This window comes from Drosophila rhopaloa, unplaced genomic scaffold (genome assembly GCF_018152115.1).
Source record: "Drosophila rhopaloa isolate 14029-0021.01 unplaced genomic scaffold, ASM1815211v1 contig_47, whole genome shotgun sequence".
NCBI classification, from domain to species: Eukaryota; Metazoa; Arthropoda; class Insecta; order Diptera; family Drosophilidae; genus Drosophila; species Drosophila rhopaloa.
Window position 1 is genome coordinate 3713419 of NW_025335142.1, and position 19472 is coordinate 3732890.

Here is a 19472-nt window from a genome sequence, read left to right on the forward strand (position 1 = left end):
GTTGCACAGCCCTGGTTGAGCGATAACGATTAATCGCCCGCTGTAGTGTGACCGTCTTCGGTTGGTCAGTCGCTAATTTTTTAGAAGCGGAAAGTTGTGAGCAAAACGTGTGAAAATTGTGCTCGAAACGTCAACAAAAAATTTGTGAAAATAGCTGGGAGCGTAGTATGCGAGCGCGGCAATCGCAGAACTATGAAATTCCCCCGTGAAACGTGTTAGTTTAGCTGCAAAAGCACTTTTAATTTACGATTTCTTATTAGCGTGTTGGAAAAGAGGAAAACACACACAATGTGAGAGGGAAAATACGTGCGGAGCGTAGGTAGGAGTGAGACAACGCTAAACGTGTACTAGCCGCGGTCTATATATACATATATATAGTATTTGTGTGAGTGTAGGAGAGATATAAAGAATTGTACAAAAAGTATAGTTTACTTGACTGTGCGTTCCGTTTCTGAAATAATTTCCTAGTCTTCGTACGAAACTTGGCCAATTAGTTCATTTCGACTTATTGTCATTAAGCTATAGTTTCATTTATTTGCTTATTTTGTGTATCTGTGATTTCCAGATTTTCCCAAAACTGCAGTTTTTTTGAACGTTCAAAATGTGAATAGTTTGTAGCGGACTAGTTAATAACATTTAACTATTTTAGTTTTGTGTATATGTGCGCCAATATCCGTGTGTATAGATTTTACAAATACCTACGTCGAAAGGCATGCACAGATATACGTTTGTGTGAGTATCAACGAATAGGCGGAAAGGCGAAATCGGAATATGTACGTACAGCATTTCGGAATGGCCAGGCGCAGTAGTAATAGGCTAAAGCAGGGACATAGCAACATAAAAATAAAGAAGAAGAAGCTGGGCAGCTCGGTGAACAAAATAAAATAGCCGATAATAGACAGTTGGCATGCCTGGGCCACAAGCTAGAACGGTCACACTAGCTGTGCGCCTGGCTCAACAAACTAGACGTCTCACTCCCACACATGGGTTTTGCCCCATCCGTGTATGTGTTTTTCTTGCGCGTTTTATCCTCTGTTTCTTGTGCCATACGGTATTAATAATAATAAAATTGATTAATCAAAGTAAAAACATTTTGATTTATGCAGGTAGTAAACGTTCAAAACAGCGTCGCGCTATTTTCTGAATGCTACGAATCAACAATGTGCAACAGAACAAAAAAACAAGTGTCCAAGTGTATACAAATCCAATTTGTATTGTAAAAGTTGAATTAAAAAGTTCTGAAAAATAAAAACCACGTAGATTGTGTCAAATTAAACTGAGTTGTGCAAAATGAAGTGAAAACGGAAAAATAACCTAGTAAACGGTGAGTAAAACATGTGTGTGTGTGTGTATGTGAGTGTAAGTGCGCGCCCAAATCGTAAACTTCTTTTGGTTCGTCAAAAAATTATTCAAATAAGTTATGCAAATATGCTCCGAAGTAATTGTAAATCTGTTTTAATGTTCATTCGGGGAAGTTAAAAATATTTCATTTGTTGATGCCTCCATTGTCTTGCTTTTTTTTTTTTTTTTTTTTGCATACTCTGTGTCGCCATATTTGATTGCATATTCTTTTCCCCACTGGCCGTGTATATAGCGTGCTCCCTCGCGCACGTTCGCTGGTTCATTTGTTTTGCTTTTGATTCCGCTTTGTGCAACGTGAAGTAATGACCCATACACAGAGTTGCCAACTCTAAATAATTGTTTTGTTCAATTTTATTTTAGTTTGTTTTGCTCGATTTGCTAAAGTTAAGGAATAATTAAATCAGATTTTGAATCGGCACACCCTTGCCGCATTTTCATAGCAATGTGTATGCCGAGTATTTGTGTTGTCTCCTTCAATGTTTTGACATGCGCATCAGCCAGTAGAGAACATGGGCAAAAAATCAGTACATAAAGTGAACTTAAATATTTGTAAGTCCGTTATAAAACAACAAGGACGCCATGTTTCTCCAATATGCGAAAAATTAGAACAATGATTTTAATTTTTTTCCCTTTTCGTCGTCTTGTTTTCGTCTAACTTTTTATTGTATGTTCTCGCTATTTCTACCTTGTACGCCATGAAGTTGGCCGCAGTTAACAGTGTGCGTGTATTTGTAAGCGGTCAATATGTTTGTCCCGCTCTCTCACACGGGCATTGCTCCAATGTTCCTGCTCTACTCTTTGCGCATACGTGATTTTTGAAATTGTTATTTATGCCTTGCGCTCTCTGTACGCGCGAATTTTCGCCACAAAATGAAAGCAAAAGTTGATAGACAACTTTTTGCACTGCGCTCGTTTTAAATTATTTTCTGCGCAGCGCAGCGCAACCATGGAACAAATGTAAATTCGAGAAAGCAAAAGGCTTTCGATAATTTCAAGGGTTGTCGCGCCACCAAAACCAAACCCCCACAACCATAAAAGCACCCCTTCCATATTGTCGTGTAGGTGATATCAATAATCTTTGAAATCAAATCGGATTTCTACCCTATTTGATTGAATTAAGCACACATTTTAGCCGTGCAAAAACAGAGGCAAATAAAAATAAGACGCAATTAGTTGACACTGCAACTATTGCAATTAGCCCATATGCAAAAGCTAAAGCCCATTCTCTGGCTGCAGTTTGTGTCAATGAATGTACAGCCAAAGCAGTGCCAATATTATTGTGCAGTCACGTAGTCCATTGGTCAACAAACTAATATGAGCAGCATTACTATTTTTAATTGTAGGTACAATTTTATTCGGAAGATCACAATAGAAGGCTTTCTCTTTTCCACACATTTGACTGTGTGCGTGTGTCGATAAGCTTTGTATTTGTTCTACTTCATCTAGCGTTGCAATAAAAGCCATAGCAACAACAAAAAACCAACACGAAAGCAGGGGCGGATGCAAAGCTAATTTTGGGGGGAGATTTTTTAAATTATGATATCTTTTTGAATAACTAAACTTAATATTGAGTGTGTCACAGTGAATGTAACTATCCGTAGGTTACCCCCTTGAATCCGCATCTGTATGAATATTTTGATGTATGTGTGCGATAAGTTTCCAACGTGCATTTTCAGCCACGATTTACGTAGATCTGCTGCTGTCTTGCTCACACCCACGACCCGATAATGGGACCCAATGGGGCTTTTTTTTGTGAGCTTGTGTGTAATTTGTTTATGGCGCGCATTTTACTTGCTGCTTTTGTTGTTGTTTTTGTTGGGGTTGGGGTAGGGCTCTTGCACACGTGTGTTTGTGAGTGTGTATTTCACCTTCTTTTCGAGGATGAGAGAATAAAATTCTCCTCGGTCCCTCTTTCGCATGAGTATTTTTAACTAGCAGCGTTGTAAGATTCGTTGTAAATGTTCAGATAAAGTACCAATGCCAATGGGTGTGTGTGTAACCCAAATCAAAATTTACTGCAGTCCATTCGCACCGTTATCTGACCTCTCTTCACTTCCTATTGAGAAATCTTAAGTGAAACATGAAACTTCCTTAATTATATAACTCCGTTTGAAGCTGTAAAATCAGTTTATCGATTAGCTTTAACGGCCTTTAAAATAAACAAAAGGTTACATAAGCTTTTCCCAGATTCACTATTCAATTGGGGAACCAATTGCACTCATCCCTATTCTCTATTTCAATTAGGAATTGTATCTACAATAGGCGCAAATTGGCAAAGAGCACAATCGCTATCACTCACACACACTCAGGTGGGATACATCCAAGTGCAAGTTGCCTGCCTGTGTAATGTGTAATAGATACAAGAAACTGAAATATCAGCGACAAAAGCAACGACAAAAAACCCCAACAACAACTAGCGATGAATGCCGCGCCGGATGCCAAGGCAAAATTAGTGCATTCACTTTTCGCTCCGCTTTGCTTTGGCTCTCTGCTTTGCAATGCGAACGACGAGACAAACACGCAAAATGTGCAATAAATTAGAGAATTAGAAACTGTTAGCAAAACATGACAAAATATTGAAATCTTGAGGGAAGACTAAAGGATGAATGTCTTGTTTTGGAGGTGATATTGCTTTAAAATTAAAAGTTTAGAGAACAAACCAAAATTATTAAAAAGGTAAATGCATCCATTTTGTAGGGTTCATAGGGAATTAATCAATACCCGGTATTTTCACTGTATTTTCTAAACATTTAATTGATTCTTTTTCTTTTTTTTTATAAATCTTATATGAGACATTATGCGTCTCTCAGTTCCAGTTCCAATTTAATTTAAATATAAATGGTCAATATATAATTGCATTTCTATAACCGTACAGATAATTTGACAAAATTTTTCAAAGGTTTTATTTATTTTTGATAAAAATATTTTTTTTTATATATATATATAAAAAAACAAACAAGATCAAGTTAAGTCAAATCGATTGAAAATTACATTAGCATTTAGCGATGCGCTTAAACAAAGAAAAATAGAAAAAAACTGGTTTCCATAAAAGCCAAATGCACAAGTGCTAAACGTTGTTGCTGTTTCTTATTGGCCAGGGGGGTAACACACAAACAGAGTTGGACTGGCACACTCACACAAGTGTAAACAATGCACAATCCCTTGCTTGCTTTTCTTTGCTTTGGCGCACCTTTCGCACGGTTTTTGCTTTGCTGTTTCGTAAATTTTCCGCTGCCTGATGCTGCGTTCAAGTTTACAGCAAGTGCAGCAGCCACCACGAAGCAAATTTCGAAAGCGTAGACGAAAATACATACGCAGAATAAGCGCAGATATTGATGTTAGAAGTGCGCATGCGTATTTTTGGCGCCCGTTGGCATCGCTGTGCTTTTTATTTTATTACATAACGCGAATTGAAATTGCAGTTGGCAATGCCACTCCTGTACGATAGAGATGAGTGCCTCCCTTGATTTTATCGATAATGACAGGTCGAGAATTTCGGATTAGGGGTATTTCTCTCTCATTTTACTAAACTATTTTTTAACTTCCAATTTAAAAAACAATACCAAAAAAATACATTTGTTTTTTGCACTTTTAAACATTTTTTTTAAACATGGTCTAAATTATATTTTAAATTTACAGTAAATTAAAAACAAAATTTTATATTTATCACATTGTTAATGTAATCCTTTTTTTTGGCTCGTTCCAGAAACAACGAAAGATCGTTTATATGAATATCATACCCAAAAAATACAAGTTGCAACGTACAACGACGGACAACAACGCAAAATCTATTGAGCGGGATTATCATCTTCAGAAGACCATATCAGGTACAGGATAAGGGTCTACATACAGGGTGCGAAGCAGAGGAAGCAGTAGCGAAGGAGCCAGGAAGCACGCAGAGGAAGTCGTCGAATCTCTCGCAGCGTTATGATTGTGATGGCTGACAATGTGATGTGGCACAGAGTTGGACATCGTCTATGCAAATCGAGCGCGCACCACCGCCTACGCCTACAATTGTTACCACAGGGAGTCTCACCCTCCGTCCTCCGTGCCAGAGCCAGAGGTTATGCATTGAGCCCCCAATGTTTTGGGGGCACGTCAACGAAGGGCCAGCGTCAGCAGGAGCAGAAACTGCAGCAGCAGAACCGGCAGCAACATGACGACTTTGCCTGTGAAGTAGTGTTGTGAAATAGAAACTGAAACCGTTACTGAAACCGAACTCTACCAAGAGAGTGAACTCTCAAGCCGAATTAGGCTCCCTTCCTCTAAACACACGTTTAATTTTAGTTCGCAGTCCGATCTGCAGCACCAGCACCACCATGCCCATGTCCAGCCACGACACGGTCTTCGTGGAGCCCGCCGTTAGCGGCAGTGGCGGCGCCAGCACGAGCAGCATCAATCGCGTCGGAGTAGCCGGTGGCCCCCAGCCGCCGCCTCCACACATTGTCATCGATGGCAGCAGTCTGCCTACGCAGGCACAACTGCGGATCATGCAGCGCCGTATGTCGATCAGTACACGCCAGATTCTCAGCGCCAGTCAGTCCCAGTCGATGAATCCAACGCAGAAGTATGCGGTGCGTACAGCAGCCGGAACCGGAGCACTGTCTGCAACATCAGCCACTTCGGCTAGTTCCGGCCAGGAGCTGATTAATCCCCAGATCTACAAGATTGTGACCACTGACGGTAGCACTAGTAACGTCATCATAGACGCCTCGGCTGCGGCGCCGCCTCACAACTCTAAACTCCTGCTCAGCAATCTCACGGTACTCTCCAAGCAGGCGCCTGTCCAAGGAGGAACCGCCCAGCAGCAGCAGATTAATTATTTGGGTGCCAAGAGTCTGCCGTATGTGACGGCCTCGCCGGCTAAGCCGCAACAGCAGCCCCAGAAATTCGGAAGCATCGGCGCTTTTAAACAGCAGCAGCAACATCATCCGCATGCCACGCTGCAGAAGGTGACTTTGGGATCCCGAGTGGCTACCCGCCTGCAGTCGTATGTCTCGGCTTCTCCGTCGCAGATAATGGTGCAGCCGGCACAGCCCAAGTTTGTGAACGCCACGGCAACAGCATTGGCTGGTAATGCAGCCCTGTTAAAGAAGGCCAATCAAAAGATCACAGTAAAGAGCGTGGCCAACATGTCGCAGCAGCAGCAACAACAACAACAGCAGCAACAACAACAACTACAAGCCCAGCAACTGAAAACCTTCATCACGCAGCAGCAACAGCAGCAAACCTACAAGGCGGGCGCAAAGGCAAAGTTTGTGAAACAGACGACTGCCCTGTCCATTGCCGCTTTGCCTCAACAACAGCAGCAGACGGGAACCTATAGCAAACAGCCAATGGTGACCACGCCAACTCCCGCTAAGGTCACCAAACTTACAAGCAAGTACGTGCAACAGCAGATCAGCCTGCCGCAAGGAACGCAACTGCAGCACAAGACGTCACCAAATGTTGCCGGAGCAGGATACCTACTGCAGCAGACTCAGGCTGCTGGCGGAGGGACCATCAAGTTTGTCAACTCACATGGGACCGTCATCCAGCAGCATCCCCAACAGCAGCAGCAACAGGCGACAAAGCGAACCCACTACAACAGCAGTAGTAGCAGCGACAATGAGCAACATTCGGTAGCCAACTCTTCACTGATCACCGATGACGTGATGATCGTTAACGGCACTCAGATGACCGACGAGTTGTCTGCTCGAATTCTGCAGAGCATGGCCCAAAAGTCGTTTAGCCAACAACAGCAGCGATTTCAACAGGTTCCAGCTACGGGCAGCAGCAATATGCCGCCTCCCACACAGATCATTTACAGCAACAGCAGCAGTAGTAATGGCGCAGCTGCTAGTAGTCCTGGTGGAAATCCTCCTGGAAATCTTCTGCTTGCTCACTACCAGGCAGCCGGTTCAAAGCCGGTCTCGTCGAATTCCTTCCTTACGGTTACGGGAACGCCACCGGTTACGGTGGCCACCACGCCGTCAGTGAGCATCTCTTCGCATGGCTTTGCCAGCGGTAGCGCGGCCATCTCCTCCTATATGTCGTCAGCAACGGCGGCGCGTCGGCAGTCAGTTAGCGCTCCCAGCAGTAGGGCTGTGTCCCTGGAAAGGAAACAGCTTCAGCAGAATCAGCAGTTGCAGCACGAGGTGCTGAGTGGCGGGCGGAAGGCCCCTACGGTCATCGAGTATTACAACAAGCACGGGTAAGCACTCCTTCGCATGGCAATGTAATTAAATATCTAACTAAGATTATTTTAAAAATAATAGTCGCTGTAAAGCCTTTTCTATTTAACTGACATAAATGACTTTCGAGTTTAAATATTTGCATTGACATCTAAGCTTTTAAATGTTAACCGTTTAGAATCGATTTGTCTGTCAAATGTATCGATGTTTAGGGATGAAAAATTGACAATGTTTCACAAAAGCATCGATAATTTGCTTTCACTAGTGTCAAAATTCGTATTTACGTCTGTCGGCCAGCTGCTCAGTTGTATTGCATTAGAAGAATTAGCTTCGTCAATGGCAAAGCATAAAATGTGACATTTCCAAGAAAGCTCGAACCGCTCAATCTAATAACAATCCCTGAATTGCAGCGTGAACAGCATCATCGGAAGCAGCAATAGCCTGGCCCAAAGCCACAGCATGAGTAATCTCGGAGCGCTGCGGAGCAGTAGTGGCAGCGGATTCGCCACGACCACTCCAACGCCAGCAACGCCTCTTCACCTGACGCCGCTGAACGTTCCAGTCCACGTGGATGCCGCACCACCGTCGTCGCCAGCACTGGTTAAGGTCGCGACCCATGCTACAGCGCAGCCACAACAACAACAGTCCCATTCGTTGGGACCCAACCATCTAAATGCCAACGATGAGGAGCTGTATATAGAGGAGGTACGTCCAGTGCCGGTGCTTACGCAGGATCTACGCCTGCAACAGCTGCACGCCATCATGCAGGACCACACGTATGCCTCCCAGCAACAGCAGCAACAGTCCCAGCAGGCAACAGGAGACACCACGATCCCAGGAGCAGCACTGCAAGTTCAGCAGCCGCAGCAGTGGTCGCTGGGCGGAATCGGTGTCACTGTAGCCGGTGGTCAGGTCACGCCCACAGCTGCAGGCGGATATGGCAGCTTCTATGGCCAGCAAAGTAAGTATAGAGGAAAAAACAGCAGAAAATTAAAAATATTTTAAAACGACCCTTTTTTTTTTATAAAAAAAAGATGATTCAAAATTTGTTGTTTAGGGACGAACTGATATAATAAATTAAATGTTTTGTAATATAAGTTAATTTTAAAAGAGACACACCTAATTTATTCTAATCCACACCAATTTATTATTTATACTAACTAAATAATGTTTTTATTTTATATATTTAGTATCTCGTCATGTGACAGATGATGATGCCCACTCTGCTATCAGTAGCAGCTCCCGTTTGGGACTGGCCAGTACCGATATTGATCCTGGCGAGGAGACGGAAACGGCACCCGAAGCTGAGGCTGAAGACGATTCTGTTACGCGCTGCATTTGCGAACTTACCCACGACGATGGGTATATGATTTGCTGCGACAAGTGCTCGTAAGTATCCTGGGAGTTAAAAACTGAATTAAAATTGTTGCTTCAAAGACTTTTTCCTTTTTTGATTATTTTAAAGCAATCCAAAGCTAACCACTAATTTAACTTTCTTATAGTGCCTGGCAACACGTGGACTGCATGGGGATCGACCGCCAAAACATCCCGGAGGAGTACATGTGCGAGCTATGTCAGCCACGTGCGGTGGACAAGGCGAGAGCTCGAGCACTGCAGCGACAAAAGCGAAAGGAACACATGATGCTGGTGGCCACCCAAGCGGCAAATGGAGCTGCCGCCGTGGCGGCAGGAACAACGCTCAGCGTTGGACTTGGTGGTGGGTTGGTTATGTCTGAGGAGCTGCAGCACAGGCTGGCATCGGGCCTGAATGGCGGATTCGCCACGGGAACCGGTATGTCCAAGAAGTCGAAAAAAACCAAAGAGAGCGCGGTCAGTAGTTCCGCCTTGAAGAAAACCAAGAAGAGCGGTGTGGGAATGGGTGGCGAGAAGAGTGGCAGCGGAAGTGGTACCCCCTCCGGCAGTGGCGGCAAATCGAGTAAGAAGAGCAGCAAACGCAAGAGCAAGTCTAGCGGAGATGGATCATGTGGCGGGGGCAGCAGTCCCGCTTTGACGGCTGCCGAAAAGCACGCCGCCAACCTACGCCAGTGGATCGAGAACTACGAGTATGCCGTGACCAACCACTATTCTCCGGAGCTTCGCGCTCGCCTTCATGCCATTCAGAAGCAGCCCAGCTTGCTACAGAGCATACAAAACACGGAGAACAAGGCCTTGCGGCAGATCCAGCAGCAACTGTCGATTGCCGGCAGCAGTGAGCAGCTTGAGCAACGCGCTCAGCTCATTCCGTATGCGGGCGCCAAGGTTCTGATCAGCAGCATGGAATTGGCCCCACATGCCCCCATCCACGAGTTACGCGGCAAGTACATGCTGACCACCCAGTTCCGCACCCAGAATCCCACCGTCAACATGAACACGCCGCCGCCCAGCAACTACCTGAATAGCTTCAAGGCGCACAAGACGCCGGGTCAGTTTGTGTTCTTCTACCAGCTGCCCGGCGTGGAGGCGCCCATGCAGACTCTGCGGCCGGACGGAAGTGTGCCGCAAGTGACGCAGCAACCGCCTTCTTATCTCAAAGGTCCAGAAGTGTGCGTAGATACGCGGACGTATGGCAATGATGCGCGGTTCGTGCGTCGCTCTTGCCGTCCGAATGCTGAGTTGCAGCACTACTTCGAGAAGGGAACGCTGCACTTGTATATAGTAGCGCTGACGCACATACGGGCTCAGACGGAGATTACAGTGCGGCACGAACCCCATGACTTGGCAGCGGTGGAGCAGAAGAAGTCGCACGCTGCCGTCATTCAGCCCACGAGTACGCGATGCGCTTGCGACATGGGCAGTGACTGCCTCTTTGCTCTTCCGCTGGCGGTGCAGCAGCAGCTTCAGGCTCCCCCGGCCCAGCCCAGGAGCAGCCATCGGAACAAGGCGGCGGCAGCAGCGGCTGCGGCAGCGGCGGCCAACAGTGCGGCAGCCATACAGCTAACCATGGGATTGGGCGTGGGAGCGGCGGTGGCGGCTGGAGCGGGTGGTTTGCCGAGTTCCAGGAATCGCTCAACCTCCTCCAGCGGCGAGAGCAGTCAGATGGGTCTGAATAGTCCGCAGCTGGGACAGTTGAACCTTGGCTTCAAGCCTTCCCCAACGGCAGCATCGCTGACGGCGCCTGTTCCCGGAGTACACTGCAACAACAGCGGTGGGAGTAGCAGCAGTAGCAGCAACAACTCCTGTTCGGTGTCCATGTCCAGTGTGCTCCATGACTCCGGCATCTGCACGTCCTCCTCGTCGCCATCGGTGTCCATTCCCTCGCCCACACCCACCCAATTACAGTCGCCGACTTTACAGTCTCACACGCACCAGATGCCACAGCAACAATTGTCGCTGTTACAACGAAGTCCGACACAACAGCATCAGCAACAGATTCTTGCTGCGTTGCCCACGCCTATGCTCACGCCGATGCTTTCACCTCAGTTGCCCAAAACGGCGCAGCCCCCGCCGCATCAGCAGTCACATGTTTTGTTGCCCATGCCGCAGCAATCTTCTTTGCTGCAGCAGCAACAACCGCAACAAAGTCAGGAGCCGTTGGCTGTAATTGCAGCAGCTGCGGCTGCCCAAACACCCATGGCCACGTATTTTGTGCGGCAACCCCAGCAACAACAATCGCCACAGCCACATGCAGTAGTGACACAACAGCAACATGTGGTCGCTCCACAACAACAGCAAAACTTCCTGCACCAGCAACAGAAACAACAGCAGCAGCATCAGCAAATGGGGGATGAGGCTAGAATGGCAGTGAGTGCTTTGCAAACTCTGCATGCTACCCCCACATCGCATGTTATGACGCCCATCAAAGTGTCAACAGTACCGCAGCAACAACCGCAACCTCACCACCAACATACTAACCAGCAACAACTGCATCAACAGCAAACAGTTCCACAACAACAACCGCATCAGCTACAACAACATTCGCCGCATCTGAACTACCCTCAGTCGCCACAACGGCAGCAAAAACCTCAGTCCGTACAACACCAGCCGCAAATAATCTTTTCAAGCGGAGCCCAGGCAATCCCGGTGACCACGCCCACGAAATTAAGTTCACCAACAAAGAGTGTGGCGCCTGTGATTAACAACAACATTAACAACAACAGTATAACTATCGGTGCTCAGGCATCAGTGATTGGCGGAAAGAAAACACCGGCCAAGCAGCACCAACAGCAGCAGCCATTGACTCCAGTCTCCGCCGCTTCAATTCCAGCAGCAACTCCTTCGCCAGCCGAGTCGAGAGAGGATGATGTGTCGTCCAGTGCCACTACGACACCAACCACGAGAACGCCGGCCAAGGATAAACCAAAGCAGTCGCGAGAGGATCGCAAGTTGGAAGCCATCTTGCGAGCGATTGAGAAAATGGAGAAGCAGGAAGCACGCGGTAAGAAGGAGACGCGTCAAAGCAGCGGTGGCAAGAGGCAGGCGAGCAACTCACCCGCCTCGCCCAACAAGCGTGGTAGCTCCATTTCCATCAGCGAGGATGTGGACACGCCAACTAGTTCCGCCTCCTCGGCGGCTGTTGCCCAGCGTCGGAATAAGAAGAAGCGTAAAGTGAGCCGCAGCTACAACAATACCAATGGCATGGCCTCTGGCGGCAGCAATAACAAACGGAGGAAGAGCATTCTGGTTGAATCCGATGGTGAATCGCATGCATTGACTAACTCAGAATCGGAGGATCAAGTGCAGCATCCACAAACGCATCACAGTGGATCAGAGGATCAGGCGGCAGGTCTTCTCCTCGCATTGGCCCACAACAACTCCTCTCCCAATGAATCATTCAAATCGCCTTCATCGCAATCGCATTCTTTACCCGCAACTCCGGCCTCCGTGAGCAGCGCTTGTCTGCTGATCGAGGCTGCAATGGGACCTTTGGAACATCAACCAGCCACAGCGTCACCATCACTTGGCGAATTTAAGTTTCCTCCCGGCGGGGCCAAGACCAAGAAGACGCTTATGTCCAACTGGTTCCAGCAGGCGGAACAGTGCGAGCAGCAACACGCCTCCGGTTTGGACAGCCTCGTGCAGGCAGCCATGAGCGAGATCAACGGCGAACGCGAGCAGCTGCACCACCAGCCCCAAGGCCAATCCTCGCCAGCTCCAGCTCTACTTAAGGTGGAACAGTTCATTCATCAGGCGGAGTCTACAACGGCAGTCACTACCCGAGAACAACTGCATCTGCCACTGCAAAACAATTCCTCAGTAAAGAAGCGCTGGCTGCGGCAGGCCATTAGCGAGGAGACCACTCCGGTTGACGAACTGCAGCAGCAGCCAAACCATTCTGCAGCTGCCACGCCCTCTCCCCAGCCGGTGCCCACGGTCTCACCACTGGCGAATGGATTCAGTACGCCGCTAAAGAAGCGCCGCCTGGTGGTGATTAGCAACGGCTCGAATGTGGAAGCCGAAGAGCCGCACATCGATGTTATCGGGGAACCCAAGGAGGAAGCAGAAGACAATGTCGCAATGCCTGGACTAAAGGTCGAAACAGAACACCACCAGCAGGAGCAGGAGGATGATGTGGACATTCTGCGTTCGCCCAGCCCGGGCACTCATCAAATAGTGGCCGAGGATAACCTGGTTAAGATCGAACCTGAGGACACGAGTGCGGCGGCCGATGACGTTAAGATCGATGTGGAACGCGAGGAGAGCCAGGCATGCGACAAATTCGAGGAAATGGTAAAGGTGAAGCGCGAAGAGGAGGAGCAACGTGAGCAGCAAAATCAGCTATATCGTCAGGAGGCTCAACCGCATCAGCAGCCTAAAGTTGAACCCCCCGCAGTGGAACCAAAATTGGAAAATTCCGTTGTTAAAGCGGCTGCCAAAGTGGAGGCAACTCCTGAGCTAATGGCGCATAAAGTGGAGCCGGTGAAGGTGGAACCAAAGCCGGGCGAATCGCTGCTCCGCGCGACAGCTATTACAGCTGCAGCGGCCGCAGTAACAACCGCGGCAGCAACTCTGCTCGATGTGGGCAAAGTGGTAGTCAAGGCTCGACCACAATCTCTTAAACTGGAGGATGAGCCGCAGAAGAAGAAGCCCAAACTAGAGGCAGTACCACCAATAACTACAGTTGCAGCGCCCCCAGTGGCGGGACTACCCCTACCAACCGCAGCTACAGCTACAGCGGCGACAACAACCATGACTGCGTCGGCAATAACAACTGTTCCTCCGAGTACCAAAAATCTCACCGAGCACGATATACAGGAACGATTGCTGTCGTTCCATGCAGCCAATATTTCCTACTTGCAGTCTAGAAACAAGAAGGCTTCTGCAGTCTCGACATCCGCTCTTTCGAGTCAGAAGAGCAATAGTAGCAGTGGTGGGAGCGGCGCAGAGTCGAAAAAATCATCGAAGGATAAGGATGAAAAGCGGGATAAGGAGAAACAGCTGAAAAAGTCCAAAAAGGACAAAAAGAAGTCTAAGGATAAGGACAAGCAAAAGGCGGTTGCGAATCTAACACCGCAAGTCGTTGAAACGAAGAAAAAGACATCGTTGCCGACGAAGCCAGACTGCAAATCCTTGCCAGCGCCGATTCTAGTGCCTCCTAGTGTGCCAGCTGCTACGGCAAATGGTAAGACTAAGCACATGGCGCACAATAATGTGGATCAGCATCAGCAACAACAACAGCAACAGCAGCAGATGAGGCGTCGCACCATGTCCATGTGCATCACACCAGTCACGGCTACTCCGGTGCCTATGGCCGCGCCCCAGCTGGGCACACCGCCTGCAACTAAGAAGCGCCAGACCAATTTCGAGCAGGAGCTGACTAAGCCGAACAGTCAGATCCTGAGCAGCAGCATCCTTCTAAACAGCAGCAAAGGCCTGGGTTTGCCGCTGACCACGCCCTCAGTGGTTGGCATCCCCACGGCTATTCAACAGCAGCAGCACCGCAAGGAGAACAATCACCAGGACATCGCGACTCCGGCGAGTGGAGGATCCATGAGTCTGGCGGCTGCTATTGCTAGCGGAAAACTGACTGCTATCAGCCGTCGGCGGGAGTCAATGTGTGGCAGTCGGCAGCAAGCGCTCATTGCGGCCGCTTTGAAGAAGGAAAAGAAGGAGAAAAAAAAGAGCAAGAAAAAGGATCGCGAGAAGCAAAAGCACGATAAGCAAAAGGGCAAGGAGAAGGAAAGAGAAAAGGACAAGGACAGCAAGCAAAAGACAACCCACATACAGAAAGCGGCACTTTCGGCGCCTGTCACTCCCAGTCTGACACCGATTCCGACAGTCACTCCAGTGGCAGTTCCCTCTCCCAAGGCTGCTCCCATCCCAGTATTGATAACCCAGCCCACGCCGACAGCGATCCATCCATCTCAACCGATAGTCAACAATTGCTCGGCCAAGGTGGCGCCGCTGCCCTTCTACAATACCATCTACGGCAAATTGCAGGATCCGCCGACACCAAGCAGCAGCCCCAGTCCCACCATCAACACTATGCCTAGTCTGGCCGAATATTTGGAGTCTACAAAATCCTCCAAAACAGCAGTATCGCTGGTAGTAGCGAAACCCGCCAGTGTTGCAGCTGTCACGCCAATTAGTGGCACCACAGTTGCGGCCACAGCTGCCGCTGCATCGGTTGAAATGCCCCCTCCTGCCACTACTCCATTAAAGCTGTATACGCGAACCGCCAGCCATGATCCGCGGCTGAATCCCATGCTCACGGTCCCGGATCCTATGCCTATGCCGAAACGAAAGCTCTCCATCAGCGAGTATCGGATGCGCCATCGTCCTTCGGTAGACACTGCTCCGACCACGCCCACCACACCCACCACTCCAACCACCCCCACAACACCAACGGGAACTAGTAAAGATCGTGGCTTCGCCAAGCCGCACACCATTAACAAGTGCTCACTACAGTCGCCGGAACGCTTCCAGGCTGCGATTCGGGAGCGGCGTAACTCGATTAGCGCTCACCACCATCCCCAGCAAAACGTTAACCTCCATATGAACAACAATAAGAGCAGCAGCTCCACCAAGAGCGGGAGCAGCAGCGGTAATCATCTGCAACAGGCGTTGGGTGTTGTTGGTGGTAGGATGCCCATCAAGAATGCGATTATTGATCCGGCGGCCACCACCTTAAGCACGGTGAACAGCATCCTGAGCACGGCTCAGAAGCTGCACATGTTTGATGACAAGCCAAAGGGTAAGAAATCATTGCTCCCGTTAACGACTACTTCTAAACGTACTCTTTCTTCCGCAGGAGGCCACTTTAATGCTGCCCCCACACTACTCGAGCAGCAGCAGGAGAAGATGAGCGAGAGATCGCGGTGCTTGCAGCGGACCATTTCCTGTGACTCTCGGGTTATCGAGCGATTGGGCACAGGCGCAGCTGCTAGTGCTTTAGAGAAAGTGACCACGGCGGCAGCCAGGCGGGATGGCTTATAAAATGGTAATTACAATGGTGAATAGTAAACGGTAAAGGCATTTATAAACTCGTTTCTATTAACAGTAAGCCACACAACAAACGGATGAACAGAAAACTAAACCAGTTTTTAAATTCAATACAACATCAACGAAGCCCACAAAACTGCAGATTGATTCCAATTTTCTATATTAGATTCTCGCGCTTTCCTTATACCAAACAACAAAACCAACCCGTTATTTTATTTTAAACGATAAATTATAAAGAAAATTACAACGCGCATATAGTATGAGCTGCATACCTGTATGTTTTGTCGATTGAGATCAAAATACGACAAGAAAAGACGATGCAATCAATGTACATTACAAAACAGAAATAATTTTGCATAGCAAAAAAATTGGGACATCTTGAAAGAAAGATAAACGTTCTACTAAACTACTTAGTTATTTAATAGTATCGTTTTTGTCATAGCAAACAAGCCGCTTAAATTACTTACAAACAAGAAAACTACAACTACAATATATGCACATGTATATGCTAAACACCTATAAATAGAGCCTATGTAGCGAGATATAAACAAAACTTACATAGCACATAGAGTACCGATTAGGCAGCCAAAATTGAAGTTATAAAGATGTTAGAAACCACTCTTGGCTCGTTTAGTAATTGAATATGTATTTTTAATTCTTAAGTTCATGCAATCCTAGAGAACAGTTTCGTTTTAACAATTGCAGAAGAGCCTAAAGTAGTTGCGGGGAGTATCCATCCCTATATAATTTAATTTGTGTAACTTTCGTTTAAATTTTGAATAACTTGTAATCGTAGTAATAAAAGAAGAACAACAATTAAAACCAGTAAACTACAATATTAACCCAGAAAAAAACAGAATAGCCAGACTTAAAAATGCAAGCAATATTAAAAATCCAATACCTAGAATGAAATCTTGGCGAATAGTATACAATAAAATCGCTATCAAGACCAAGAAGGCAGAATCCGGGACTAAAATCATTGTAAATAATATTTTTAAATATCCAAAAGCAACCAAACGGAGAAAACAGAAAAATACTTGTTATCGTATTAGGCAAGTAATGTTAGTTAAAACAGAGTACAAAGCGATGGTTAATTGAATGAAATTAAGCTAATCGAACGTTACAAAAAATGTAAATAAAGTCAACAACAGCAAGTTTACGAAGCCATTTTCGTAATTAGGCGTACATTTTTTTTATCTCCCAAATTTTTCCTAAAGTAAAAAATTCACAAATAATTTAGTAAAATACTTCATTGCAAATTTAAATATAATTTGTTTAGCTTGTCAATAGGTTTAGAACAATTTTATTCTGATCAACGCTCACCGAGGAATGTGTCAAAAAACTTTATTTGCTCTGTTGTTTATCCAGGTTAAATTTATAAGATTTGACTTTCGTAACCGATTTAGATACATTCTTTGTTGCAGCATTTTTCTATTATCAATGTAAAAAATCAAACTTGTTTACTTCCAAGCCATGCACACATTACAAAATTGGAAGGTTTTAAATCAAATAAATCTAAAAAAAAAATTAATTTGACCCTGTGAGAAAATTATTTAACGTAATCAATTCAGATAGAATTTGTTACTGATAATAAGCTGACACAAAACTACTTATAAGTTGTAAAGGTGTTTACAAAATACATTTAAATTTGTACATACGCAATTTTATTTCTTATATTAACCTATAACCAAATCATGCAGGTGGTCTTTGGCAAAGCGCTTTTTGAGTATATTTAGTTTTTATTTCTGTAAATATGCATATGCCACATTAATTATGTAATCGAATAAGTGTAAAATATTTAACTGAAGTCTACTAAGCCGATTTTATGAAACGTACGTTGTTAATTTTTTTTAGCGCTGTACAATACAAACAAGACCTATATTAAACCTATTTATAGTATCATAAAAATTAAATATATTGATGAAGAGTGCATAGTTTTCGTAATACGGTTTTTGATAGTTCTAGCATTAAAAGCAAACGAAATTATTTATAATTTATTTGAAAGGAAAATACCTACTCGTAATAATTTTTACTCTACACCTAAATTCTTTGTAAGTCCGAATTTGAATTGTAAGTCTAAGCATAGTGGTTTAGCCATAAGGTACCTTGGTTTAACTGATGTAAATTAAATACGTTAATTGTTTACTAAACACAAACACAAGCATGCCTAAAGAAGTGGGCAAACAAGCTTCGTCTGTAAAATACATTACAAATGAATTCGTAAGATTCTTTAACGATAAACAAAAAACAGAAAAACAAAAATAAAACGAAAACAAAATGAAAATAAACCCATGATTTTTAATTACGTCTTTTAAATTTAAGATGTCAGCCGTACAATTGATGTTATCCGGGTTTGGCTTTACAAAATAGACAAGGCTTTTTTGATTTAACTTAGCTTTCTGCAGCTAAGGACTTAAACTATCGATTCCAGATTGGTTGAAATAATTTATTTTTGACCGATTTTTGCATTTATTTATATACATTATTTATTTTTCTGAATCTTACTAATTTTGAAATTCAAGGTTACTTCATTATTTTTTGCGAAAAATCTACTAAAATAAAATTTTAGAGCTGTAAATACGAATATATTGGAAATTTTATAACGAATTCAACGAGGTATGACATTCCAACAGTTGACCATTATTTCCCAGGGTTTTGATCAAAAAACAGAAAAAAAGCTGATTTTTTCCGGATTTCATCATTTTTTATAAGGGTTTACATACTTTAAATTTTTTCCCAAAAAACAGTTGATTATTCCGGGTCTTCCGGATTCATATTTATTCAAATGTAATTTTATAGCTGTGAATGCTATTTGATTTGCATCTAATTTGTTTAATTATCTGCTTTTTATACCCTTGCAGAGGGTATATCTGCCTGAAACTTTCTCAAAAGTTGTCTTTCTATAAGTCGGAACGAGCCGGATCGGCCGACTATATCCTATAGCTGCCATATAACTGAACGATCGGAAAGGCCATAACTTTGATATTTTTAAAGTTAGGAAGTTTGGATTTTTTATGGATTTTATTTTTGGCCAATCAATCCGACCTTCCAAGTTTCATAATAATCGGCCGCTATCCTATAGCTGCCATATAACTGAACGAATGAAAATGCCATTACTTTGGTGTTTTTAACGTTAGGAAGTTGGGATTTTTTATGAGTATTAAGAATGCATCATATAAATAATTTTGGAGAATATAATTTACAGAATATTCTGCAAGGGTATATCAACTTTAGCTTTCCTTTTTTGTTTTGTAATTTTTTTGATCGATAATGATTGCTTATTGGTCTAAAATAAAAATTTGTTGTTGCGAATGCCAATATATTGGCAACCGAAAATGAAAGTTGATTTGATGAAAAGTTTATGAAAATCGACTCAAATGAAAATTTTGTAGCTGTGAATGCCACTCGATTGAAAATTTTATGACGAATTCAAAGAGGTATATTATTCCAAAAGCAGATCATTATTTCCCAGGACTTTGATCAAAAAACTGAATTAGTTGATTTTTCCGGATCTTATTATTATTATTATTTATTTTTTTATTTTAAGCTGTGAATGCC

General features: G+C 44.9%; 1 protein-coding gene across 2 annotated transcripts; it reads left to right on the plus strand.

The window, feature by feature from the left end:
• The first annotated feature begins 39 nt into the window (after positions 1–39).
• Positions 40–18202, plus strand: LOC108041097. 2 transcript variants are annotated; one of them, XM_017118897.1, is made up of 8 exons: positions 40–290; positions 1107–1324; positions 5069–7555; positions 7946–8496; positions 8726–8924; positions 9038–15666; positions 15724–15912; positions 15973–18202. In XM_017118897.1, exons 3-7 carry the CDS (start codon positions 5682–5684, stop codon positions 15906–15908), a joined length of 9438 nt encoding a protein of 3145 aa, XP_016974386.1. In that variant the 5' UTR covers positions 40–290; positions 1107–1324; positions 5069–5681; the 3' UTR covers positions 15909–15912; positions 15973–18202. The 2 variants fall into 2 exon arrangements, with proteins under 2 accessions (XP_016974386.1, XP_016974378.1); XM_017118889.1 differs by having other exon boundaries at positions 40–214.
• Positions 18203–19472: the final 1270 nt, after the last annotated feature.